Genomic DNA, 27,628 nt, shown 5'->3' with positions numbered 1-27,628 from the left:
AACAGGGATGGCAAAGTTTTCCATAGACATTGTTATCTGTCCACATGCCAAGTATAGAAGAACTTGAATGCTGATAAATAAATTATCAAAAAAATGACTTTGAAAAGATACATCAGAAAAAAATCTAAAGAAGAATAATGAATTATTAGCTAAGAGAGTGAACCCTAGAAGGGAAATGTTGGAAAGTTAAGATTACTGAAGTTGCAGGCAAGAATCTCCAAGGACTGTAGGGTGGATTTATTCACCACCGTTGTAAACCAGTCAACCTTTAGAAATATTATCAAGGAAGCATGATTTACAATAGGTGCCATATTCACAGTGTCCAGAGTTTATATAATAATATAATATACATTTATATTGTAATATATAATAATTATATATTCCATAACATATAGAACTATAATTATAGATTATATATGAAAATATAATTATATAATATAATCATATAATAATATAATAATCCAGATGATTGAACATGACTCTATCTACAGTCAGGAAGCAGAGACAGATGAATACTCAGCTTGTCATCTCATATTTTCCCCTTTTCTGTACAGTGTCAGATCTCAGCCCAGGGAGTGATACCATCTACATTGAGGATGAGTCTTCTCATCAAAAATGAAAAGATTCAGAAGTAAAATTACTGAACTGAGTTTATGTGGGTTTTTGATTTTGTTTTTGTTTTTGTTTTTTAGTTATTGGGAAGAAAAATTACTACCTTATGATGGATCATCACAACCAACTTAGTAGGTAAAAATTAAAAAAATATGAAGTATCAGGGGCTATTCTGCCATCAAATCCAGAGGACCCAGATTTGATTCCTGGCATCCACATGGAGACTCACAACCATCTGTATTGCTAGTCCCAGGGGATCTGACATTGCCTTCTGGCCAAGTGGATAATACATACACACAAGTGGTGCACAAATATGCATGGAAGCAAAACATCCACGCACATAAAAATAAATTCCAAAAAATATAAAATAAGTCACTCTTTGATTATCTTCTTAACTAATTTTTTTTTAACATGGAGAGTTTTTTACTATAAAAGAGACAGTCCACAAATAGGATTCATGCACATTTAAAAATGTAACAAACACATTGAGAGACAATAAAGAAGAGAAAGAGAAGACAAAGCACAAAGGTTTCAGGGGGAAAAAAAAGAGTTCACTGAGAAAATTGAAAAGAGATTGAGCCCAGGAGAAACTTAGGAAGGGCCTTTTCTGCATTGTCAAATATTCTGAAATATAGTAATGGTGCTGAAACAGACTTTTTCTTTTTAATAAACAATCTGTGTTCAGAAATCATACAGAGGGTGTTCCCAGAGGTGATGAACTATTTCTCCCGAATATGCTCAATTTAGACTCATGAACATTTTGAAAGAGAAGCCACGGCCAATAGAAAGGTCAGCAGATCCCTCTCCCCCTTCACAAATATGGGTTATATTAGACACGCTGTCAAAGATCACCATCCATGCTGTGGAAATTAACCAGCGACAAGCAACAAATCCAGCAACATTGACTCTCCTTAATGTAGCACAGTTTCAGGTAAGAGCAATGTCTAGGGTGTGCGTGCTCCCGGCTCAGCTGCCGCCGGGAGAGGGAGAGAGACATTATGTAGGATAAAGTTAAAGGGGCAAGAAGAATTTCTTCCAGATGATTGCAGTTGGTGGGAAGAATCACTGCAATATGCTGCAACAAAAGATGGGAGAGGTTTTAAACCCTAGGAAAGAAAGCACTGGAGGATCCCCGGGGAGGAGGGGGAGCAGCTGATTGATGAGGGGGTGGGGCAGCTGATTAAAATGGATGGGGATTTCTGTTTATTAATTGAGTCTTAAAGTGAGGCCCGGATGTTCCCACAAACACTGCAAGATGGAGCCTTCATCCTCTATGACGTTGTCCGCTCATTAGGTTCTTTAATACATCTGGAAGACATGGATCTTATGTCTGTAAGAGCTGAGAGGAGAGTACAACTCAACAGGAGCGAGAAATAAAGAACCATTTCAGATTTCCTGTAAGAAATGCTCTGAGAGAGAAAGCTGAGGCTGACTGTAATTTGAATATGAACTGTCCACCTTCCTCTACTTCCCACCCCTGACTCCTGCTGTAGGACCCTGTGTTTGAACACTTGGTCTCTAGTTTGGTCCCCAGCTGGTGGCGCTGTTGGAGAACTTATGGAAAATTTAGGAGGTGGAGCCTAGCTAGAGGAAGTATATCACTGGGAATGGGGTTTGGGGTTTTTTATAGCCCAACTTCTCTTCTATCTCTGTTTCCTGTTTGCCAGGCCAGCTTCCTGCCCCTGCAGCCATGCCTTCCCCAGCATGACGGGCAGAACCTGTAAGCCAAAGAAAACCTTTTGCCCCCAAGTCGTTTTCTGTACCCCAACAAAACACGTTAAGGCCATCTTGATCAATCAGAGATTGGGTTTTGAAAGTGAGAGGTTCCTGGAGGCTGGAAGGAGCTGAATGAGCTTAGAATGCAATTTGAAAATCCCCACCCAGGCTTGGCATGTTGGTACATACTTTTAACCTCAACATTAAAGATGCAGAGGCAGGTGGGTCTCCATGAGTTCAACACCAGCCTAATCTATATAGTGAGTTACAGAATCTCCAAAGCTACACAGAGACCCTGTCTCCAAGAAATAAGAAAGGAAGGGAGGGAGGGAGGGAGGGAGGGAGGAAAGGAGAGAACGTAAAAAAGAAGGAAGGAAGGAAGGAAGGAAGGAAGGAAGGAAGGGAGGGAGGGAGGGAGGGAGGGAGGGAGGGAGGGAGGGAGGGAGGGAGGGAGGGAGGGAGGGAGGGAAAACAAACAAGCTCACATTTAGAATGTAGTCATCCAAGGGGCCTCTCTTCAGTATTGCAAACTTTATATGCCCCAATACAGGGGAATGCCAGGGCCAAGAAGCGGGAGTGGGTGGGTAGGGGAGCAGGGCAGAGGGAGGGTATAGGGAACATTCAGGATAGCATTTGAAATGTATATGAAGAAAATATCTAATAAAAAATAAATTTAAAAAAATGTAGTGGTCCAGAGTCATGATGGATTTGTTTAGAAATGAAAGTGAAAATTTAAAACTAATTTTAAAACTTTTAAACCAATTCATGTGAGTGATAAATAGACTTCCAATCTATTACAGACCTTCTAAAAAGACATGGAAAATTCTCCTGTGCACTCAGCTGACTAAGAAAGTAGAGGCATGAGCAGAGAGGGCCCAACTGGGTCTTGTTTAAATGAGGGTTCTCTGAGCACAGATGTGGATCTGAATGCATTCCATATCTTCAGTGGGTGTGGCTGTAAATGTTTAAAGTTCCATATCCATTTCTGCTCTAGTGACAAAGTGCAAACTACATCACTGTACTGGAACTGTGCAAAATTCAAGGTAAAAGTGACACTGAAAATCAAATAACTAGATACATTTATAAAATAAATAAGACAAGTAATATAAAAATGAGCAACAATAATGCTATTTACAAAGCATTAGTATAAGACAATTGAGTAATAAGATAAATGAATAAATAAAGTCAAACAAATAAATAAATAAGCCAAGGCATCAGCCAGTGCCATCCTGACGTTGATAGATTGCTCCGATTAAGGAAACAAAGGGAGAGGTCTGCCTGGAGAACCGTTTCAGTGGTCAAGAGTGCCAGCTAGTCTTTTAGAGGACCCAGGTTCAGTTCTCAGTGCCTACCTGTAACTCCAGCTCTATAAACCACCTTCTGGTCTCTGCAGGCACTGAACACATGTGGAGCACATAATATGTGCAGGCATACTCATACACATATAAGATAAAAGCATTTTTTAAGGTAATAGATGAAGAAGCTTGTGATGGTGGCAGAGATGTAGGGAGAGTGGCCAATTATCAACAAAGTATGTGATACATCAAAAAGAGAAACAAGGAGCCAGTAACTAAAGATGACACGATTTAGCACAAAGCAAGGGCACCAAAGCAACTAATCTTTTCAAAACTGGAAAACAGTTCTATGCTCACGCTAAAGAAAAATGGGATGTAAAAGACTCAAGGAATCCACAGATGAAGTGAAGACACAGCAACCACGTGGTATGAGTACAGAGACCCTCAGAGTCAACAGGACAGGGACCGATGTGAAAAATCAACTTGGAAGACTCCATGGTCTGACTTCATGTCTAGATTTGAGATAGTATTAGACAGGTGAGTGACCTGGCAGATAGACCCACAGCAAAATGTCTGATCTGAATCTCAGAGAATTCAAATACATTCAAAAGGAATAAACCAAGAACCCCAAACACACAGACACACACGTGCAACAGCAGCCTCAGAAGGGGGATGGGAAAAGGAAGCAGGGACAGCATTTAGAGATGATGGCTGACATGTGTGTCTAGATGTAGCACAGCCACACCGCTGGTAGACAGAGAAAAGGAAACCTTGTGGGCAGCATGCCGACTCCTCATGTGCACGGCAGCTGTGAATAAGCAAGGAGTAAACCTGAAAGGAGATAGTGGTGTTCCGAAAATGCTTGGTTGAGTGAGCAGCCTATACACAATATAGATATTTGTATTGCATTTATGTGTATCATAAATGAAAACTTGTCAACCATGTAGCCTTTGTGAAAACAAAGCTGTATTCTTCAAGCAAAAGGCAAAAAAAATACATTTTTTTGTCTATTTTAGTCCAGTTAAAGAAAGACTTTACTTGAAAGGTGTCTTGCTAGCAGGTTTTTCAAAAACAAAACAAAAACAAACGCCACCATTGCCACCACCACCAACACCAAATGATTTTGCCAAATGGGATGGAGAGGGATCTCACCCTTTTGTTAAATGAAAATATCGTAACGGAGAAAATCCATAGTGCGTAAATATTGTCAAGGACAAAACCATAGTGTGTGCTGTAACATCCCAACACATAATATATGTATTGGCATAATAGCCCTCGGGAGACTGAGATGAAGTTATGGTCCATGAGGCAGATGGAGTCATGATGAAATGGACTACTGCTGTTGTATTTTACCATAGCTGCATCAGGATTAACCTATGATAGAATATAAACAAGAACACATCCTTCTTACACAAGCAAAACACCTTCTAGAGAAAGCTAGATGCTTCATCAAGCAAGCCTCGGGACATTTAAACATATTGAACCAATTTAATTCATAACAAGAGTACAATAGAATTAAAATAAAAATGAAGGAGAAAATTTGAGGAATCTTCATTTACTTGGAAACTAATTTTGAATTATATTAAATCAAGGACCAAGACATCAGAGTCTATAGGAACTTAAGACAGCCATGCTGAGAAATAAATGTGGGACTCTGGATGCTGGAGAAGAAAGACTGGTGATCTAAAGTCTGAGAAAGAAATGAAAATGGAATGATTATCATCAAGTCAATAAAACCCATATGTTTGTCCTTATAAATAAATAAATTAAATAATTAATTAATAGGCTGATAATCCTCCCCAACAAGTAAGCAAGCCCATCCTCTCTGGGGAAAAGGAATGAGAGTGAGTCAACATTTAAACCCAGGGAACAAAACAGAGGGCTCACCTCTGAGTCCACAGAACTTATTAACACATGTATGCTAACAGCAGGAGCACTTCATGGCAAAAGACCACTTATTTACAAGAAAGAGAAAAAGATATCCTTGAGAGAAAAGCACAACCCCAAATAAGAAAAATATAAAATATCTAACTAGTCCTAGAGGAGGAAATGATATTGAATTAGTTATTAGATACGATGAAGAAGGGAGGAGAAAGATGAGGGGGAAGAGGCAGAGGAAGCAAAGAGGAAAAGGAAACCACTTCCCATAAAGGAAAGGCCTGGCCTAGATTGCTTCCTCGGGGAATTCTATAAATTCTTGAAAGAAATAATATCAATTATGCAAAAAATATTTTCAGAAAATAGAAATAAAAAGGATGCTTCCTGGTACGTTTATAAAAGCCAGTGTTGTCTGGATTCAAAAGCTTGAACAAGACACCCTTAGAGATAATACTGGGGAACAATATGCCCCATGGACAAGATGGAAGAAAGGAGAAATGTTGGCAAATCAGACCAAAAACCACATCACAAAGAACTATGGTGCACAACTAAGTTCAATTTATCCTGGCATCAAAGGTGATTTAACATCTGAAGATCAGTTAATATACTACAGTCATTTTTTTTATAATAAAGAACAACCACCAAAATAAAAATCATATCAAAAAAGGCAGACCTCATGCTATTCAATACACATAAGAAAAATTTCTCACTGATGTAGAAATAAAAATACATTTCCTCAGGTTTATAATGATAGCCTGGGCCAGCAGAATGGCAACAGCATCCTTAACAGAGAAAACCAAAATATTTCTCTTGAGACTGAAATGTTCAATTCTACTGTATCTGTCTGATGCAGAGGAGGGCTACAAGATGGTAGAATAAGACAAGAAAAATAAATTCATGGAGCATACTTTGCAACAACCAGAAGTGCCTTCTTTTATAAGGAGGATGATCTAACATACAGTAAAACCTGGAGATAGAAACAAAATAGGCAAGTTTTGTGTGTCATTGCTGGTTACCAAATCATTATGTATATAAATAATGTCTCCACTAAAGCAACTAAAAATGAGAAAAAGAAAGGAAAGGAAAAAAAACCTCCATCAGAAAGAATATAAGACATAGTAATAAAAATAATAAAAGAAATAATAAAAGACTCAAGAGAATCATGTAGAAAGCAGAGAAAGGATGTGAAATGCAAAGGTGAGTTGAAGAGTATCTATCATATATAACATCCCAAGGGCAATTTCTCTTTCCTCCCTGTCTCCACCCCTCACCTCCTTCACCCCTGCCTCCTCCCTCCCCATCCATCCCTCCTCAGTTTCCTTTCATAAACTGCAGGTCTCCTGGGGATATCAAGAAGCAAGGCATATCAAGTTGCAGTAAGATTAGTCACCTCCCCTCATAGTAAGGCTGAACAAGGCAAGCCAGTAAGAGGACAGGGGGTTCCAAAAGGAGGCAAACATGTCAGAAACAAGCTCAGATTTTTCATGTTCACAGATGAGAGGGCTTTATAATTCTGAAGCTTCCCAAATAATCTTTCAGGTTAGTTCACTTCCTACAAGACCACAAGGTTTTCTGTTTGTATGTTTGCTTGTTGTTTGCTTTGGTTTGGTTTGGTTTGGTTTGGTTTGGTTTGGTTTGGTTTGGTTTGGTTTGGTGATTTTACCAGAAGCAATGGTTTTTAGAAATTAGTGCTACAGTGTCTACCAAAACTACCATGTGAGGTTGGTATAAAGGCAAGCACACACATGCCTCATTGGAGCTCCTATACCTGCCATCAACTGATTTTAAATAAACACACCAGTTGAACTCAGAAAGAGTATTTTCAACAGATATTTTTGAGTCAATTAGTCCAAGTTGGTACAACAAATAATTCTGGGTCATTGCCCAAAATACTGAACTTGAAGGTTTATCTCACAGTGCACAAAGTTAAATCAAATGGAAACACACACACAAACACACGGAAACATACATACACGCATACACACACACACACAGAGAGAGAGAGAGAGAGAGAGAGAGAGAGAGAGAGAGAGAGCTAAATAGTCCCATAGGTAGAAAAAGGAAGATGCTTTTGATTTTGGATTTGTTCTTATTTCCTATGTATGGCAGCAAGAAACATGACCCAAAAGAGACAAACCAGTACATTGTATTACAGAGAACTCTGTTATTCATAAGACATCCTTATGAGGTGGAAGATGGCTCAGCAGTTAAGGACCTGTGTTCAATTGCTAGCATCACATTGTGGCTAACAACCAGCTGTTACTACAGTTCCATTGGATCCAGTCTCCTTTTCTGAACAGACAGACAGGCAGGCAGACAGACAGGCACGCGCTCGCGCACACAAACACACACACACACACACACACACACACACACACACACACACACAGAAGACATTTTTGGTGTCGTTTCTTACAGTATATGTGAGACCTGAGACAGGAACTTAGAACTTGGAAGCAAGCTTTGTGAAGAGGAAGTCTAGATGCATTTTGGGAGCTGACCACAGGTTGAGGTGATTTGAGTTACAGAGGTGCAAGGGGACAGGTGGGAAATCAGAAAAGGCCACTGACACAATCCGGAAATACTGAAACAAAATAATTTCAATTTGAGGAAATACAATCGAAAACAACATGTAAAGATATTTAGAAATAGAATCTGTAACAAAAATCCTTTATTATCTATAGGAGGGTGCTTGTAGGACACTCAAGTTCTTAGAAAACATTGTATAAGATTGTCATGTAATCCATGCTGTAGTGCTATAATGAACTTGGAGTCATTTCTAGAACACTTTCTACCCACGAATGAGAAGCCTGCAGATACAGGCCTACTTTAATTTATTCAGCCTCATTAAGCTTTAACTGGCATGAAACACAAGTTCAAAATTTCCAAAATATATACTCAGAAAGTATTCGGATTGAATTGTAAGTAGAAAAAAAAATTGGAGAAATTGATGATGCTTTGAAACATCCAGTCCTCCCTAAATTCTCACTGGACCGAAACTGTCCTGTTCTGGCTGAACTGCGTGATCTTTGGTTCCCCAGGCTCTGCCTAACACGGTACCTGGCACATGTTAAATAACAAATCAGTTCTTAGTCAATTAAGCAGTGCCGAGTGACTTCCAAGGGCGCTTTTTTTATGGGTCAAACAATTAAATCAACTTATTTAATAATCAACGTTTATTGGTAAACACGGGATCCATTACTCTTTGATGATACTTCTGGATGGGACTCGCAGAGCCCATTAAGATAACTGGGTTTGGCATTTCTCTCGTTTTACGACTAGCTCCGTAAAACAAAGCCCTTGACTGTCTTGTGCTGTCTCTGTACTCTGAAGATATTTAGCATGTATGCATTCATTTTATAGATAGATGTCAGGTTTGTAACTATCCATGTTCATAATTTCAGGGGCTCCATCATGGTCCATTGATGTTCCTCTAGTAATGACATTGTACTGCAATGATCTTAAATGTATCTGAAATTACTATACAATGTAAAATGCTGATCAAGCATAAGGCATTGGAACCACTACATGAAAATAAACACAGTGACTACAGCCATCCAACTCATATTTGATACCTCAAAAAATGATGTTGACTTAATAAACTGAAAAAAAATTTAGTATGTACAAAACAATGACTGTTCTTATAAAAAAAATCTCTCACTTATAAATAGTGATTCACGCTGTGATTGAGAAATTAGGCTTATTTAATAAGTCGGTATGTTTGGCTCAGGCTTTATGTTTTGTTGTTTGAGGAGAGTGGGATAAAGTAAACTGTAGCATTAAAAGCCAGCCTCATTCCAATTTATTTTTATAGCATCATACAAAACAACCCAAGCTTAAAGTACATTCAGGCACGGAGACTCAAATCCCTAATGGGAAGAAAGCAGTTCCATAAACAGATGTGATCACGGATTCCGAGTTTGCTTGCTGGTGGCAAAAATAAAAGTACCAACTCAATAAGTTTTAATTTATAGGCATCTCTACCAGAAAGCCTTTGGGCGCTTTGAACACAACTGACTAAAAATAAAATTCTGTACAATAAAACTTCATCGGCTCCATTCTCCTTCTCACCGGGAAATGTAAATTCTATAGCTGGAGAAAGGGACGGTGTCTCTACGGCTCTTGGAGCTAGGTGATCTCGGAGAAAATAATGGCGTGGGCTGTACTGCTGACACTTGGCTGAAGAGGATAGAGATGGTCTCCAGATAACCGTAGTCGCGGTGGTTCCACCATGACCCTCCTGGATTTATGGTGTAACTATGTGGCAGTTTTCTATCCAGGGTGGGTATATCCTTTCTCAGACTGAACCTCCTTCCTGCATTTTCCTTTTTACTATAAAGATTGGTCTATGCGTGTGTGTGTGTGTGTGTGTGTGTGTATAGATATATAGATATAGTACATGTGGTGTATATGTGAATACATGTTCATGCATGTTCTTATGTGTACCTGATGTGTCTGCACATGTGTTTAAGTGCATATGGAGTTCAGAGGTTTGATGTGAGGTGCTTTTATCTATCAGCCCCACCTTACCCTCACTAAACACAGAGTTTAAGAGTTTACCAATTTGGCTTGAACAGCCTTCCAGTGAGCCCTAGAGATTCTCCTGTCTTCACATCTCCAGTGTTGTGATCCTAGACACACATGACACACACACACACCCCACCATGCCTGGTGCTTACATGGCAATTGTGGATCCAAACTCAGTTCCTGAGGCTTGCATAGAAAACAATTCACTAAATAAGTCCTCCCTCAAGCCCTGACATCAAGCTGCCTTTAAATGCCTTACATATGCCACATACAGACAATGGGACAACGAGCCAGGGGCAGGATAAATAACAGAACAGCAAGCCAAGCATGTGGTGCTGACGTTGGATCAGGAACTTACCTGACGTTATTTTCCTTCAGAGTCTCAGTAGTGAACTCCAGTATGTCGGCCGCCGTCCCCACAAACATCAGAAGAAGTTCTGAGAGTTGGTCTCTAGTGATGGTGCCTCCAATGGGGAGAAGCCATCGTCCAATGATTAATATTAGCAGGAGTGTTTGGTGGAGTCCTAAGGTCCAGACCGGTTCACATACCATGGATAAGTTGTCGACAAAGCCTCTGGCCTGTTGAACAGAGACATCAGGTTCAGGAACTGTCAGTGTGTAAATGATTATGAACTTCAACATGGCTTTCAGCTCCTGGTCAACAGTGTGTTTTTGTCAGCATTTTCCAAGAGTCATTCTTTAATAACTAAGGAAAATGAACACGCTACAAAATAAATACAATGGGGCTTTTAAAGCAGGATTTACTCAACATGTGGTTAATTTAAACCTTACACGGCTAATAAGATGCTGCCTTGTGATATTTAAAGAATCAATTTAATAATGTTTTAAAGATCATTGGGTGTTTTACTACAGTCCATAATAAAGTATGGTGCCTAACAAAGTTTGATAAGTTCCATATTAAAATTATAAAAACAATCCAATATTTTCCTTTTATTGATTTAAAAATCGGAATTTATTAACATTGGAATTTTTACAATCTTCCTTTTGTCCACTGCTGCTGTAAAACTTTAATTAGGAAAAATAGTGTCCATCTGTTTACTCAGTGGAAGAGAATAATAATTGTAATAGTCCTATCTTTACTCTGAATAATTAACAATTTACTCAATAATCCATAATAGAGCAAGAAAAAAAATGAGCCTGTCTTTACTCTTAGGTTTGACAAGCTGTTAGATCCCATAGTATATCCCAGAGGGAGGAAATATCCTTCCCTTTTAACTTCTATGTAAATTTTAAAATGTTACTATTGGCTTAGACTGAAATATTTAAAGACTACAAGATCCATGAAGCAAGTAGACAGGATAAGGGCTCCAGGTGATCTATCCAAGCCGCCTAGTTACGATGGGCAAAGCTGACATTTGGGTCAGTTCTCATACCAAATACACAATGACAAAGCAAAAGAAGTGACCTACAACTGGTCAATCCACACAGGAGGATGAAGAATTGTTAATTTTTTGTCACTTTCTTCTTGACATTTCTCCCGTGTGGCTTCACACGCTTTGTTTCACATGTGTGACTTCACATACGACACATTTAACTCCCGGGGACAACACATTATCATGACAAATATGATTGTTTCAGTTAAGATAAAAATCCGAGTGACTCCTCCACAGTGACAAAGGTAAGATCTAACTGAACCTCGGATGATAATGTGTGGATCACTCTATTCTACTCTAGAACTCATTTTAGAAAACACCCTTCGATGGTGGAGAGTTCTCTTAGTCTTGAGTCCCTTCTGTAAACTGTTTTCAAAATGATCATTATCAATTATAAATATAAGACAAGTGAAGAAAAGGAGCCACCCTATCACTCTATTTTGGAAAATATCCTTTTCTATTATATTAATATCATATATCTAGACAATATATATTTTATAGAAAAGGAAAGTTGTACTCATCGGAATAAAAGAAATAAAGCTGCCTTTATTTCTTTCAGACATATTTTTATATGTAGAAAGTCTTGAATTCTTGGTAGGAGGGAAGAAGAAAATTTTTTTCAAACCTAATAAACAAATTGTAGAGTAAAATTTGATATTCAAGGGTCAATCTTCTTCCTATATACTGGTAAAGAAATAGATATTGGGGTTGAAATTCAGTATCACTTACATTGTCACTGTGGAAAATAAAGTACTTGTTTATGAGTCTAACAAAATGTGCACACATGTTACATGTGCACATCTGTTAAAATGCATATATTAGTACATATGTATACACAGACATGCACATATATGTTTACACATATACATATATAAACATATATATATATATATATATATATATATATATATCAAACACACACACATATATGGTAAAAATACTAAATGCTGAGGACTTAAGTCAGTCTCTGCTTTATGGGAATCAAACACAGGGCCTTGCATCTATAAGGCATGTGCTCTAGCTCTTAGCTATGTGCACATTCCTTGAAGACTAAAATCAAAGGGACTAACTGGAGAGAGGTCTCTTGTTCATGGATATAGAGACTCAACATTGTCAACATGCCAGTGGTCCATGACTTGACATGTATTTGATCTCAGTCCAACCATGATGTCATCAAGTTCTTTGGTAGGTGAAGAACTGAGTCTCGTGTTTATAGGGAGAGGTAAAGTATCCAAACTAGCTCACACAGCATTAAAGCAGAACAAAGCTGGAGCCCTGATACTGTGTGCCTTTTAGGACTTACTGCTGCTGTTCCATAGACAGTGCACATTGGGTAAAAGGAGACAAATAGAACCATAGGCCAGAACAGAGAACCCAGAAACAGACCCCACAAACCCACAGGTAATTGTCAATGTATTAGCAAATGTATTTCAGTGGAGATAAGATAATTGTTTTTTTTAAAGGTGCTGGGATAATTAGGCATCCACATGCAGGCAAGTAAATAAATAAATAAATAAATAAATAAATAAATAAATCACATAGCACTATAAAGTTTGCACTCTTCCCAAAATCCAAAGAACTAGACATCAAATGCAAAGCTGTAAAGCTGTCAAGTGCTCAGGTCAGGGAACGTCAGCATGATGGGTGTGGTGGTGGTGGTTTTAGATATGATATCTAAGCAAGGATCTGAGAAAGAATTAGTTAGCTGAGCTTCACTAAAATTAAAATATCCTACTCTGTAAAAGGCAAGAGACCCGAAGAGGAGCCTTTAAGGCAGTTCTTCATGTTGTAGTCAGCCCAAACTGTAAAATTATTGTTGTTGCTATTTTATACTTGTAATTTTGCTACTGTTACTAACCATATTGTAAATATCTGTTCTTTCCAATGGTCTTAGAATCCCCCTGTGAAACAAGTTGAGAACCTCTGAAATAGTGGGAGATGGAGAGAAAGAAGGAGGGAGAGAAGGAAGGAGAATGGGGTTCCCTTATTAAAAATGATTGGGGAGGGTAGAAAACAGAGGTTCATTAACAGGCAAGCACACACTTTGGATACATACTATAGACGATAGATAGATAGATAGATAGATAGATAGATAGATAGATAGATAGATAGATAGATGACAAATAAATGCTAGATAGATGATAGGTAGATAGATGATAGAGAGGTGATAAATAGATGTTCGACAGATAGATGATAGATAGATGGATAGATAGATAGATAGATAGATAGATAGATAGATAGATAGATAGACTACAGTACATGTTCTAAACCCATAGAACACAGAATACCCAAAGTGAACCCTAATGTTAACTATGACATTTAGTGACAATGACATATCCATGTAGGTTCATCAATTTTTGGTTAGAAACATTGGACTGTGGATCTAGCTCAGTTGGTATGGTGCCTAGTATGCATGAGGCCCTGGGTCCGCTCCTCAGCACCCCATACACCTGATGTGGAAGTAGGAAGATGAGAAGTTCAAGGTCATTATCAGCAATATAGTGATATCTTAGCCAACTTGTGTGATACCCGGCTTCAAAATCTATACAGATGTTCGACGAACATATCACCAAGGCACCATATGTGACAAGAGGAGAGGTTTTGTATGAATGAAAGAGTTATGTGTGCTATTATACATAACAATATTTAAAAATATAGACATATAATTGGAGCGTATAAATTTGTATACAGATAGAAGGCTATAATACCTTTTCAGTTTATGTTTCTATGCACATGTTGAGAGCGTGTTCCTTGTGCATAAGTTTATTAATGTAAAGGACATCACCTGATGAGGGTGATATGGGTTTAATCAACATAATAATACATCCTTATTTTGCAATTCTTGTCCCCCAAACTTGGACAACTTTAGGAAGCTTTCTATAAATGGTGGAGAAAGTTCTCACCAGCTCAAGGATATTCCCCATTCCGTTGGTGGCTCTGTGGGATGACAGGGTCTGATTGGCATCTCCTCTTCCGCTGAAGTTCTGTGCCATTCTCTCAGATTGGGTGCTGCAATACTAAGAATCGAGAGCTGGTATGCAAAAACCATCGCAACAAAGTAATAGCAAAGCAGTTTCACTCCATGCAAGAGATTATAAGGGTGGGAGACATCTACAGAGACGCATGCGCAATCATCGCTTGGGACCAGAATCTGAGGTGGAAGACACCCGAGGTGAATGCTCATTGCCTGTCTCTCTATCCTGTTGCATAGGAGGATACAGATTCTGAGCCATCTTAAAAAGCTGTAAAATCTGTTGGTTAGTAACTGGGGTCCCTTTCTTGAACCTTTGTTGGATCAATTGTGCTACAAACTCTTGAGAATACATTCAAGTCTGTCGAAGCATTTATTCTAGGAGTTTGTTTCTTAATAATCTATATCTAAATCTAAATCTATATCTAAAAATAACATTCCAGTTAAATAAATAATCCAATCACTTTTCACCCTTCAGGCCAGACACTGGCACAAACAAAAGGTCAGCATGTCTCGTATCCCAGACACCAGTGTTGCTATAGAAGCCAACTTAAGGTTGTGGGAAATTTGAGAATTGACCTAGAAGATAATTTCTTCCTTTCCTTTCTTCATTTTTGTACGTGAGTGTCTGTGAACAAACCTTTTATAATTTGATCTGGACAGATACCGGGAAACAGATAAGATATAGAAAAATTTATAAGAAAACAAAGAGACAACACTTGACAAAATAACTATTGTGGGAGCATATTTTAGGGAGTGTATGATTTTTTTCTAAGCATCTGGAGTGCTGAAATGTTTTACACACACACACACACAGGAAGAGAAAGAGACAGAGGCAGAGACACATAGAGAAACAGAGAGATAGTAATAAAGACAGACAGAGAGACAGAGAAAGATCACACAGAGAGACAGACAGACAAACAGACAGAGGAAGAGAGCTACTACCACCAATTATCACCACCACCTCCACCACCACCACCACTATTACCATAGCTGTCACCATCACTACCACACTCCATGACTACATATTACTTAAGAGAATCTATTGAGGAACAAAAAGAGCTCAAACCATAAGAAATGATTTTTTCTTGACTATTCTTGATACCATGCCATTTAATATTCTGTAAACCATTTGATAAATAGACAAAAAAAGTCTGCCAAGAGGCCATGATTTTCTGCTCTGAGCCCAAGTGAATCGTGTTTGCACACATCCCAAGTAATTAGGAGCATGCGTACTATATATGTACGTTCCTGTGGGATGGGCGTGAACATACGGATGTGAGTATATGCAAGTGAAAGTGCAAGTCAGTATGTGTATGGATGCACATGTGTGTATGTTCATATGTGTGTGCACAATTGCATGTACATGTACGTTCATGTGTGTAGCATATGTGAGTGCCTATATGTGTGTGTATGTTTATGTGCACATATGTTCATGTGTGTGGATCTGTGTGACTATGCTTATGTGTGTTTGTTGTTTATGCACACATATGTGTACACACATGTATACATTCATGTCACTAAGGTTTCAAGAGGAGGTAATGGTGACAAAACACTTAATCTTTTGTCGAGACCCCAAATCACCATTTACAGTTTACCTTTGTGAGCTTAAGTACGTAATTGTCACTAGAAACAAAATGTGACCACCTTTTTATAGGCATGAAAATATACTGTACATTAAAACTGGAGAGATGATAGGATCTGATCCCTTTATCTCTAAAACTCCACAGACACCTTGCTATTTATGGGAAATGTCACCCCTGAGTGCAGTGCTTTCTAATTTGGCAGCAAAGGACTTTTCATGAACATCGTGGTAACTGAGCTCCTCTGCTCTCCTGCTATTCCATTTTAGACTAACAGAACCTTCCTTTTCAGGCCATTAAGGCCACCACGCATACAGGTTTCAATCCTTAACCCTAACTTGACTTCTGCTTTTGGGCCTGTCGTTTCAGTGATCATCATACAAGGGACTTTATGAAGGTCATTGTAGTACCAGAATGTTACATATTTATGGCTGTGTCATTAAAGCCTAATGTATCCTTTCAGCTCAAACATAACAAGGACATCACAGGCCCTTTCCATCATTTTCAGTGTGCTCTGTCAGAAAAAGTGCTCACATGGGGTTAGAATTGTGATCCTCAGGACGGTTTAGTTAACATTTGTGTAGATTATATCATGTTGGGAATGAAGGTATGAAACTGGTCATCTAGAACAACTGGGATGTAGATGAATGGGGAGTAGTGGAAATTAAGATTTACACTTTATTTTAACTATGCATATGTGTATGTCTCTCTGCATTTTTATGTCACAGGCCTGCCGGTGACTGAAGAGGTCAGAAAAAGTATCAGATTTCCTGGAGCTGGAGTTACAGGAAGGTGTGGGTCCAGTGGGTAGCAGGATTCGAACTCAGGTTTTCTGCAAGGGCAGAGTGTGTTCTTAGTCATGGCTCCATCTTTCTGGTTCCATCAATGGAAAGCAAATGACTCTTTCCATCGTGGAAACATTCAGATGATTCTTATGAAAGCTCCTCAGAAACTTTAGAGAGTGTGTTCTTTCTGGACCAAGTGTTGGTTCTGAATTTAAACCTTCTAAGCCCTAGGGTTTTTCTTCTATAAATCAGAAATGGCTGACCCTGACTTAATGGATGGGGTCCTTAAATCTAGTAAGAAAATCTAATTGAAAACTCTCTGAAATATCAGGTCCTATGGAACAAAAGTGATTATCATGAAAGGACAAAGTGGATTTCTGCATCACCTTCAGTTCTGCAATGCCACTTCTTTCTTTAAAGATAATCCGAATATTCTCATCTCTCTCTTTTTTGACTTCTGTCTCTGCTTGTCCTTCCTGCTTCAATCTCTAGACATTCATTTTAATGTTCAGTGTCAAGTTCCAGCAATAAAGGTTTGACTTCTTTTGTAGTATGAAAATCACAGACATTATGCCTGAGGCTCAAAACTATTATTACTATTACTACTACCATCATCATCATCATCATTATTAAAAAGTGAGGTTTTCATTGCATGCTATTGGTTGTAATGGGATTTGACCTGTGTAGCAATTAGTTGTGCAATACATTTACACTATGAAAACATTTAAGAGAAATGAATTGTTATTGTGGATGATAGCCATGTTGTATGATTGTATCTGTTAGAAAGGAAATTGATTCAAATTGCCATGGCTTATTGTCATAGTCCTTAAAGAAGACTCAAGTGGTCCTCTGTCTCTTTGTGGTCGTTTTATCAAACACATGGTGACTTGAATCAACCAATCTATGGCTACAAACATTCTTTAATGCAGACATGGAGGGTGCCTCAGACTTTAATGAGTTTCAGCAAGAGATCTGAGGAGGAGGAGAAATGTTTCCTTCGTGGCTTTAGGATTGATATTTGCGACCGGGGCAGCTGGGGCGCAGGGTCCGCTGACACTCGCCAGCTACCCACAACACCCGCCACAGGATCTTAAGACTTCTGGTGAGTGGAGCACAGCTTCTGCTCCAATCCAAGTGCTCGGGACCTGAGACTGCATTAGTTAGGGAAGCAGAAACCGGCCTGAGTAGGGCCACAGGCCTCATCCGGCTGGATCAGCGCCAGGGTAGCGGGAGCGCAGGGTTGCCTGACACCCGCCAGCTACCCACGACCCCCGCCGCAGGATTTTGGGACTGCTGGTGAGTGGAACACAGCTTCTGCTCCAGTCCAATCACGCGGGACCTGAGACTGCTCTGGTTGGGGAGAGAGAAATCCGGCCTACATAGGGCCACAACCCTCTTCCGGTCAGAAAAGCATCGGGGCAGCTGGGGCGCAGGGTCCCCTGACACTCGCCAGCTACCCACAACACCCGCCACAGGATCTTAAGACTTCTGGTGAGTGGAGCACAGCTTCTGCTCCAATCCAAGTGCTCGGGACCTGAGACTGCATTAGTTAGGGAAGCAGAAACCGGCCTGAGTAGGGCCACAGGCCTCATCCGGCCGGATCAGCGCCGGGGTAGCGGGAGAGCAGGGTTGCCTGACACCCGCCAGCTACCCACGACCCCCGCCGCAGGATTTTGGGACTGCTGGTGTGTGGAACACAGCTTCTGCTCCAATCTTTAAACAGTGACAACGATAACAACTAACCCCAGAGATTACCAGATGGCGAAAGGTAAACGTAATAATCTTACTAACAGAAACCAAGACCACTCACCATCATCAGAACCCAGCACCCCCACTTTGCCCAGTCCAGGGCACCCCAACACACCGGAAAAGCTAGACACGGATTTAAAAGCATATCTCCTGATGATGATAGAGGACTTCAAGAAGGACTTTAATAACACACTTAAAGAAATGCAGGAGAACACTGCTAAACAGGCAGAAGACAATAAAGAGGAAGCACAAAAATCCCTTAAAGAATTGCAGGAGAACACTGCTAAAGAGTTACAAATCCTTAAAGAAAAACAGGATAACATAATCAAACAGGTAGAAGTCCTTACAGAAAAACAGGAAAACACATCCAAACAGATGATGGAAATGAACAAAACCATACTAGACCTAAAAAGGGAAGTAGACACAATAAAGAAAACCCAAAATGAGGCAACACTGGAGATAGAAACCCTAGGAAAGAAATCTGGAACCATAGATACCAGCATCAGCAACAGAATACAAGAGATGGAAGAGAGAATCTCAGGTGCAGAAGATTCCATAGAGAACATCGGCACAACAATCAAGGAAAATGTAAAATGCAAAAAGATCCTAACTCAAAACATCCAAGAAATACAGGACGCAATGAGAAGACCAAACCTACAGATAATAGGAGTGGATGAGAATGAAGATTTTCAACTCAAAGGACCAGCAAACATCTTCAACAAAATTATAGAAGAAAACTTCCCAAATCTAAAGAAAGAGATGCCCATGAACATACAAGAAGCCTACAGAACTCCAAATAGACTGGACCAGAAAAGAAATATCTCCCGACACATTATAATCAGAACAACAAATGCTCTAAATAAAGATAGAATACTAAAAGCAGTAAGAGAAAAAGGCCAAGTAACATATAAAGGCAAGCCTATCAGAATTACACCAGATTTTTCACCAGAGACTATGAAAGCCAGAAGATCCTGGACGGATGTTATACAGACACTAAAAGAACACAAATTCCAGCCCAGGCTACTATACCCAGCCAAACTCTCAATTAACATAGATGGAGAAACCAAAGTATTCCACGACAAAACCAAATTCACACATTATCTCTCCACGAATCCAGCCCTTCAAAGGATAATAACAGGAAAAATCCAATACAAGGACAGGAACCACGCCCTAGAAACAACAAGAAGGTAATCCCTCAACAAACCTAAAAGAAGACAGCCGCAAGAACAAAATGCCAACTTTAACAACATAATAACAGGAAACAATAAATACTTTTCCTTAATATCTCTTAATATCAATGGACTCAACTCCCCGATAAAAAGACATAGACTAACAAACTGGCTACACAAACAAGACCCAACATTTTGCTGCTTACAGGAAACTCATCTCAGAGAAAAGGATAGACACTACCTCAGAATGAAAGGATGGAAAACAATTTTCCAAGCAAATGGCATGAAGAAACAAGCTGGAGTAGCCATTCTAATATCTGATAAGATTGACTTCCAACCCAAAGTCATTAAAAAAGACAGGGAGGGAAACTTCATATTCATTAAAGGTAAAATCCTCCAAGAGGAACTATCAATCCTGAATATCTATGCTCCAAATACAAAGGCAGCCACATTCATTAAAGAAACTTTAGTAAAACTCAAAGCACACATTGCACCTCATACAATAATAGTGGGAGACTTCAACACACCACTTTCACCAATGGACAGATCATGGAAACAGAAACTAAACAGGGACACAATGAAACTAACAGAAATTATGAATCAAATGGATCTGGCAGATATCTACAGAACATTCTATCCTAAAACAAAAGGATATACCTTCTTCTCAGCACCTCATGGTACCTTCTCCAAAATTGACCACATAATTGGTCACAAAGCAGGCCTCAACAGATACAAAAATATTGAAATTGTCCCATGCATCCTATCAGATCACCATGGACTAAGGCTGATCTTCAATAACAAAATAAATAATAGAAAGCCAACCTTCACGTGGAAACTGAACAACACTCTTCTCAATGATACCTTGGTCAAGGAAGGAATAAAGAAAGAAATTAAGGACTTTTTAGAGTTCAATGAAAATGAAGCCACAACATACCCAAACTTATGGGACGCAATGAAAGCATTTCTAAGAGGAAAACTCATAGCTCTGAGTGCCTCCAAAAGGAAACTAGAGAGAGCACACATTAGCAGCTTGACAACACACCTAAAAGCACTAGAACAAAAGGAAGCAAATTCACCCAAGAGGAGTAGACGGCAGGAAATAATCAAACTCAGGGGTGAAATCAACCAAGTGGAAACAAGAAAAACTATTCAAAGAATCAACCAATCAAGGAGCTGGTTCTTTGAGAAAATCAACAAGATAGATAAACCCTTAGCCAGACTCACTAGAGGGCACAGGGAAAGCATCCTAATTAACAAAATCAGAAATGAAAAAGGAGACATAACAACAGATCCTGAAGACATCCAAAACACCATCAGATCCTTCTACCAAAGGCTATACTCAACAAAACTGGAGAACCTGGATGAAATGGAGAAGTTCCTAGACAGATACCAGGTACCAAAGTTGAATCAAGATCAGGTTAATGATCTAAACAGCCCTATATCCCCCAAAGAAATAGAAGCAGTCTTTAATAGTCTCCCAACCAAAAAAAGCCCAGGACCAGATGGGTTTAGTGCAGAGTTCTATCAGACCTTCAAAGAATATCTAATCCCAGTTCTTCACAAACTATTCCACAAAATAGAAACAGAAGGTACTCTACCCAACTCATTCTATGAAGCCACAATTACTCTGATACCTAAACCACAAAAAGACCCAACAAAGATAGAAAACTTCAGACCAATATCCCTTATGAATATTGATGCAAAAATCCTCAATAAAGTTCTTGCTAACCGAATCCAAGAACACATCAAAACAATCATCCATCCTGACCAAGTAGGTTTCATCCCAGGGATGCAGGGATGGTTCAATATACGGAAATCCATCAACGTAATCCAGTATATAAACAAACTCAAAGACAAAAACCACATGGTCATCTCCTTAGATGCGGAAAAAGCATTTGACAAGATCCAACACCCATTCATGATAAAAGTCTTGGAAAGATCAGGAATTCAAGGCCCATACCTAAACATGATAAAAGCAATCTACAGCAAACCAGTAGCCAACATCAAAGTAAATGGTGAGAAGCTTGAAGCAATCCCTCTAAAATCAGGGACTAGACAAGGCTGTCCACTTTCTCCATACCTATTCAACATTGTACTTGAAGTCCTAGCCAGAGCAATTCGACAACAAAAGGAGATCAAAGGGATACAAATTGGAAAAGATGAAGTCAAAATATCACTCTTTGCAGATGATATGATAGTATATATAAGTGACCCTAAAAATTCCACCAGAGAACTCCTAAGCCTGATAAACAGCTTCGGTGAAGTAGCTGGATATAAAATTAACTCAAACAAATCAATGGCCTTTCTCTACACAAAGAATAAACAGGCTGAGAAAGAAATTAGGGAAACAACACCCTTCTCAATAGTCACAAATAATATAAAATATCTTGGCGTGACTCTAACTAAGGAAGTGAAAGATCTGTATAATAAAAACTTCAAGTCTCTGAAGAAAGAAATTATAGAAGATCTCAGAAGATGGAAAGATCTCCCATGCTCATGGATTGGCAGGATCAACATTGTAAAAATGGCTATCTTGCCAAAAGCAATCTACAGATTCAATGCAATCCCCATCAAAATTCCAAATCAATTCTTCAACGAATTAGAAAGTGCAATCTGCAAATTCATCTGGAATAACAAAAAACCTAGGATAGCAAAAACTCTTCTCAAGGATAAAAGAACCTCTGGTGGAATCACCATGCCGGACCTAAAGCTCTACTACAGAGCAATTGTGATAAAAACTGCATGGTACTGGTATAGTGACAGACAAATAGACCAATGGAATAGAATTGAAGACCCAGAAATGAACCCACACACCTACGGTCACTTGATCTTTGACAAGGGAGCTAAAAACATCCAGTGGAAGAAAGACAGCATTTTCAACAAATGGTGCTGGCACAACTGGTTGTTAACATGTAAAAGAATGCGAAATCGATCCATTCCTATCTCCTTGTACTAAGGTCAAGTCTAAGTGGATCAAGGAACTTCTCATAAAACCAGAGACACTGAAACTTATAGAGGAGAAAGTGGGGAAAAGCCTTGAAGATATGGGCACAGGGGAAAAATTCCTGAATAGAACAGTAATGGCTTGTGCTGTAAGATCGAGAATTGACAAGTGGGACCTCATGAAACTACAAAGCTTCTGCAAGGCTAAAGACACCATCAATAAGACAAAAAAACCACCAACAGATTGGGAAAGGATCTTCACCTATCCTAAATCAGATAAGGGACTAATATCCAATATATATAAAGAACTCAAGAAGGTGGACTCCAGAAAGTCAAATAACCCCATTAAAAAATGGGGCTCAGAACTGAACAAAGAATTCTCACCTGAGGAATACCGAATGGCAGAGAAACACCTGAAAAAATGTTCCACATCCTTAATCATCAGGGAAATGCCAATCAAAACAACCCTGAGATTCCACCTCACACCAGTCAGAATGGCTAAGATCAAAAATTCAGGTGACAGTAGATGCTGGCGAGGATGTGGAGAAAGAGGAACACTCCTCCATTGTTGGTGGGATTGCAAGCTTGTACAACCACTCTGGAAATCAGTCTGGCGGTTCCTCAGAAAATTGGACATAGTACTACTGGAGGATCCAGCAATACCTCTCCTGGGCATATATCCAGAAGATGTCCCAACCGGTAAAAAGGACACATGCTCCACTATGTTCATAGCAGCCCTATTTATAATAGCCAGAAGCTGGAAAGAACCCAGATGTCCCTCAACAGAGGAATGGATACAGAAATTATGGTACATTTACACAATGGAGTACTACTCAGCTATTAAAAAGAATGAATTTATGAAATTCCTAGCCAAATGGATGGACCTGGAGGGCATCATCTTGAGTGAAGTAACACAATCACAAAAGAACTCACACAATATGTATTCACTGATAAGTGGATATTAGCCCAAAACTTAGGATACCCAAGATATAAGATACAATTTGATAAACGCATGAAACTCAAGAAGAATGAAGACCAAAGTGTGGACACTGTGCACCTTCTTAGAATTGGGAACAAAACACCCAGGGAAGGAGTTACAGAGACAAAGTTCGTAGCTGTGATGAAAGGATGGACCATTTAGAGACTGCCGTATCCAGGGATCCATCCCATAATCAGCTTCTAAACGCTGACACCATTGCATACACTAGCAAGATTTTGCTGAAAGGACCCAAATATAGCTGTCTCTTGTGAGACGATGCCGGGGCCTAGCAAACACAGGAGTGGATGTTCACAGTCAGCTATTGGATGTATCACAGGGCTCCCAATGGAGAAGCTAGAGAAAGTACCCAAGGAGCTAAAGGGATCTGCAACCCTATTGTTGGAACAACATGATGTACTAACCAGAACCCCGGAGCTCTTGTCTCTAGCTGCATATGTATCGAAAGATGGCCTAGTCGGCCATCAATGGAAAGAGAGGCCCATTGGACTTGCAAACTTTATATGCCCCAATATAGGGGAATGCCAGGGCCAAAAGAAGGGAATGGGTGGGTAGGGAAGTGGGGGGCGCTATGGGGGACTTTTGGGATAGCATTGGAAATGTAATTGAGGAAAATATGTAATAAAAATATTAAAAATCAAAAAAAAAATGAAAAAAAAAAAAAAGGATTGATATTTGCTTGGGAGTTTCTCCGAAAGGGATCCACAAAGGTAAATTGCTCTCCGTGTGCCTCAAGTTTAAAGGAAGAAGCCTTTTTAGATGAAGTTACATAGAAACCGGAGACTTGAGTCTGATGTAAAACATTTGTAATGAAGAAATCCATGCAAGGCCAATTTGGAGCAGATCTTGCCTAAAGCATTTTATCAATGAAGCCCGCTAGGCTTGTGCAGGAGATTTAACAAAGCAAAGGACAGGCTTAGTCTTGAGCCCATGAGCCAGACAGGTCCATGGAGGATGCAGGTCAATGTCTAAAATGTGACATAAGCCATGTATGCTGGGGAATGTCTGAACTCAGGAAGGTGAAGCAGGAGGGTTACTACAAGTCCAGGGCCAGCCTGGGGTATATAGCAAATACCAGGCTACACAGTGACTCAAGAAAACAAACAAACCTGAATGATGGGAGCTGCATTCCAAATGGGATTGGATTGGAAGCCATGGTCCTATGTGGTTGGATATATGTGATCCCTATCCTTGTGATGGGCTTCATAATATAACTTCCTTATGTTTAATATCAGGGCTCTAAAAGTAGGTTCGACTTTAGTTTTGTTTGTGTGTGTGTGTGTGTGTGTGTGTGTGCGCGAGTGCGCGCGCACCTGCGCGCGCACTTGCATGCTGGTGCTTGTTGAGGTCCAAAGAGGCCATTAGAGATCCAGGATTTGTTACACCCGGATGTTCAGATGTTCCCAGATGCTGGCATCTGAACTCTAGTCCTCTGCAAGAGCAGCAGGAACTCCTAACAGCTGATGAGCTTTCTCTCCAACCCAGAGATTTCTGTTTTACTGTGTCTCAACAAGTGCCAAAAGCTGGTCTCCTGGAATCCCCTCTCCCTGTGTTTTCAATGGTCCCTAGAAGTTTGAATGCATTCATGTGGGCATAGCTAAAAGTGTTCTGTTTAAACTAGTTTCGGTTTTGCTTTTAGAACTATCTTTTCAAATGATGCCAGAACAAGGCGTTAGCATAGCGAGACTCATAGCATAACTTCTTGGAATTCACTAAAGATACAGGAGTTAAATCACATTCACAGCGATAGGGAAATGGCTCAATGACTAGAAGTGTTTGCTGTCCAAGCATGAGGAGCAGAGTGCAAATCCCAACAACCATATGAAAGGTAAGCTCTGATGCATGATCCCATATCCCCAGAGCAGGCAGGAAGAGAGACAGACACAGGAGAATCACTGGGGTTTACTGACAGAGTTCAGGGACAGGGTCTTGCCTTGAGGAGACTCAGAAGAGAGTGACAGAGAGCATCCCGTGTCTTCCATTCGCTTCTGCAGGAAGAACACATTTATAGATGTGCATGTGCACGAATACCAGACCAACACACACACTACACACACACATGTACATACAAGTGTCAATGGGTAAATATATCATGTTCACATTCCCCTATGAAGCATAGCTAGTGTGTTGTAGGGACAGGAGTGTGGTTCATAGACAAAGATTACTGTGCTTGCTCCAGTTTGGTCAACTTGACACAAGCGAGGGTCACCTGAGAAGAGAGAAAATCAGTGGAGAAAATGATCCCATCAGACTGGCCTATTGGAAAGCTTGGGAGGTGTTTTGTTAATGAATTATTCATGTAGAAGGTCCTGGATCAGGATGGACAAGCCATGGTATGCAAGCCAGTAAGCAGCACCCCTCCATGGCCTCTGCTTTAGTGCCTGCCCCAGGTTCTTGCCTTGTTTGAATTTCTGCCTTGGCTCCCCTCAATGGACTGTCATCAGGCCTATATGCCAAATAAGCCCTTTCTTCCCCAGGTTGCTTTTGGTCATGGTTTTAATCATGGCAAACTAAGCAAACTAAGAAATCACTGACAAGAAGTGTTAGTCAAGTAATCATAACCCAGAAGCAATCACTATTATTTCATTACCGAATTATGAAATAATAATAATAATGAGATTATAGAGTCACCGTCTCTTGCCTCTGGCCTCTTACTTCTTGAATTCTAGATAATTCCAACCCCCATGGAAAAGCTCATAACCGAAACAAATCACAACCTATTCTGCAAGTGGATGGCTGCTCAAAGCCACCATCTTTTTAGGAACAAATACCTGGTTTCCGTGGTGCATTTCAAGAAGCCACAGGGACGGCATGATGTTGACCAGGTACACAAAGATGGCCGGAGAAAGCCTGAGGACAGAGAAAGAGGCTTTAGCTTTTGTTTTTTAAAATTTCAAGGAAGACAATTAAGGAAGAGGTGGAGGAGATGGCTCAGCAGGTAGAGTGTTTGCTGTACAGCCTGAGAACCTAATGTCAGATCCCAAGAACCCCTGTAAATGCTAGGTGGTCTTGAATAATCCCAGGATGCAGAAGGAGGGGACAGGGGACCCCATGGGCACCTAGACTGCCTAGGATGGCTGAATGGTTAAATTCTAGTTGCAAGTGTGTGACTCTGTCTCACCTGAGAAGTGGAGGAGTGCTTGCTGAGGGTATCCAATGTCTGCCCTTTGCCTCCATGTGTACATATACCCCCTACACAATGAGCTGCCACAATGTGAACTCATTTGTACAACACACACACACACACATGCACACACACACACACACACACACACACACACACACACACGCACACCTACCTAAAAGAAGCCAAGAAAACGCCTGAGCCCAGTCACAGTCACCCTCAGTTATTGTTACATGGTTTCTGCCACAGGGATTACAGAGGCACACAGTAACTGCAAGGCTGCTACCAGCTGCCATTCTCACCAACTCCCTAATCCAATTAATAAAAGCTGACTGTAATATGGCATCCTGGGACACCACCAATTAGATTCAGGCACGACACTGCTTATTTGGTATTTAAGATGTTTTACAGAAAGCAAATTTTGCAGCCAGAGCAAATCCTGGATTTATTTCAACTTTGTAATTTCAAGGAAATTGATAGTAATTTTTTCCCCTGATCTTCGACCTGCACTTCTGAGCTCTCAGATGATAACCTCTTAGTAAACACAAAATCCAAATGGTGGGGACAAGGATGGAGAATGGTTTGTTGATCTCCTGGGCATGTGCTAAACCTGAAAAATTAAAAGAAAGAAATGAATAAAAAAAAAAATCTAAACATTTGGGAGCTTTCGAGAGGTTAGTTCTATTGTCTTAGGGTTTTACTGCTCTGAACAGACACCATGACCAAGGCAACCCTAGTAAGAACATTTAATTGGGGCTGGCTTACAGGTTCAGAGGTTCAGTCTATTATCATCATGATGGGACACACGGCAGCATCCAGGCAGGCATAGTGTAGGAGGAGCTGAGAGTTCTACATCTTCATCTGAAGGTTGCTAGGAGAAGACTG

The 27,628-nt window shown here is 39.9% G+C and overlaps 1 protein-coding gene across 1 annotated transcript in view; it reads right to left on the bottom strand.

Moving 5' to 3' along the window:
• The window catches only part of Tmem26 (transmembrane protein 26), a 53,732-nt gene that overhangs the window by 10,461 nt on the left and 15,643 nt on the right, over window positions 1–27,628 (bottom strand). The window contains exons 2-4 of the mRNA XM_021175292.3: window positions 26,391–26,469; window positions 14,326–14,439; window positions 10,387–10,607 (exon numbers count right to left, since the gene is read on the bottom strand). Coding sequence (XP_021030951.1) covers window positions 10,387–10,607; window positions 14,326–14,439; window positions 26,391–26,469 — 414 coding nt within the window. The remainder of the gene's footprint in view (window positions 1–10,386; window positions 10,608–14,325; window positions 14,440–26,390; window positions 26,470–27,628) is intronic.

The sequence above is a fragment of the Mus caroli genome, unplaced genomic scaffold (assembly GCF_978045245.1).
Source record: "Mus caroli unplaced genomic scaffold, Mus_caroli_1 scaffold_9, whole genome shotgun sequence".
Lineage (NCBI taxonomy): Eukaryota > Metazoa > Chordata > Mammalia > Rodentia > Muridae > Mus > Mus caroli.
The sequence above is the reverse complement of the archived record's forward strand: the minus strand, read 5'-3'. Positions and strand labels throughout refer to the sequence as shown.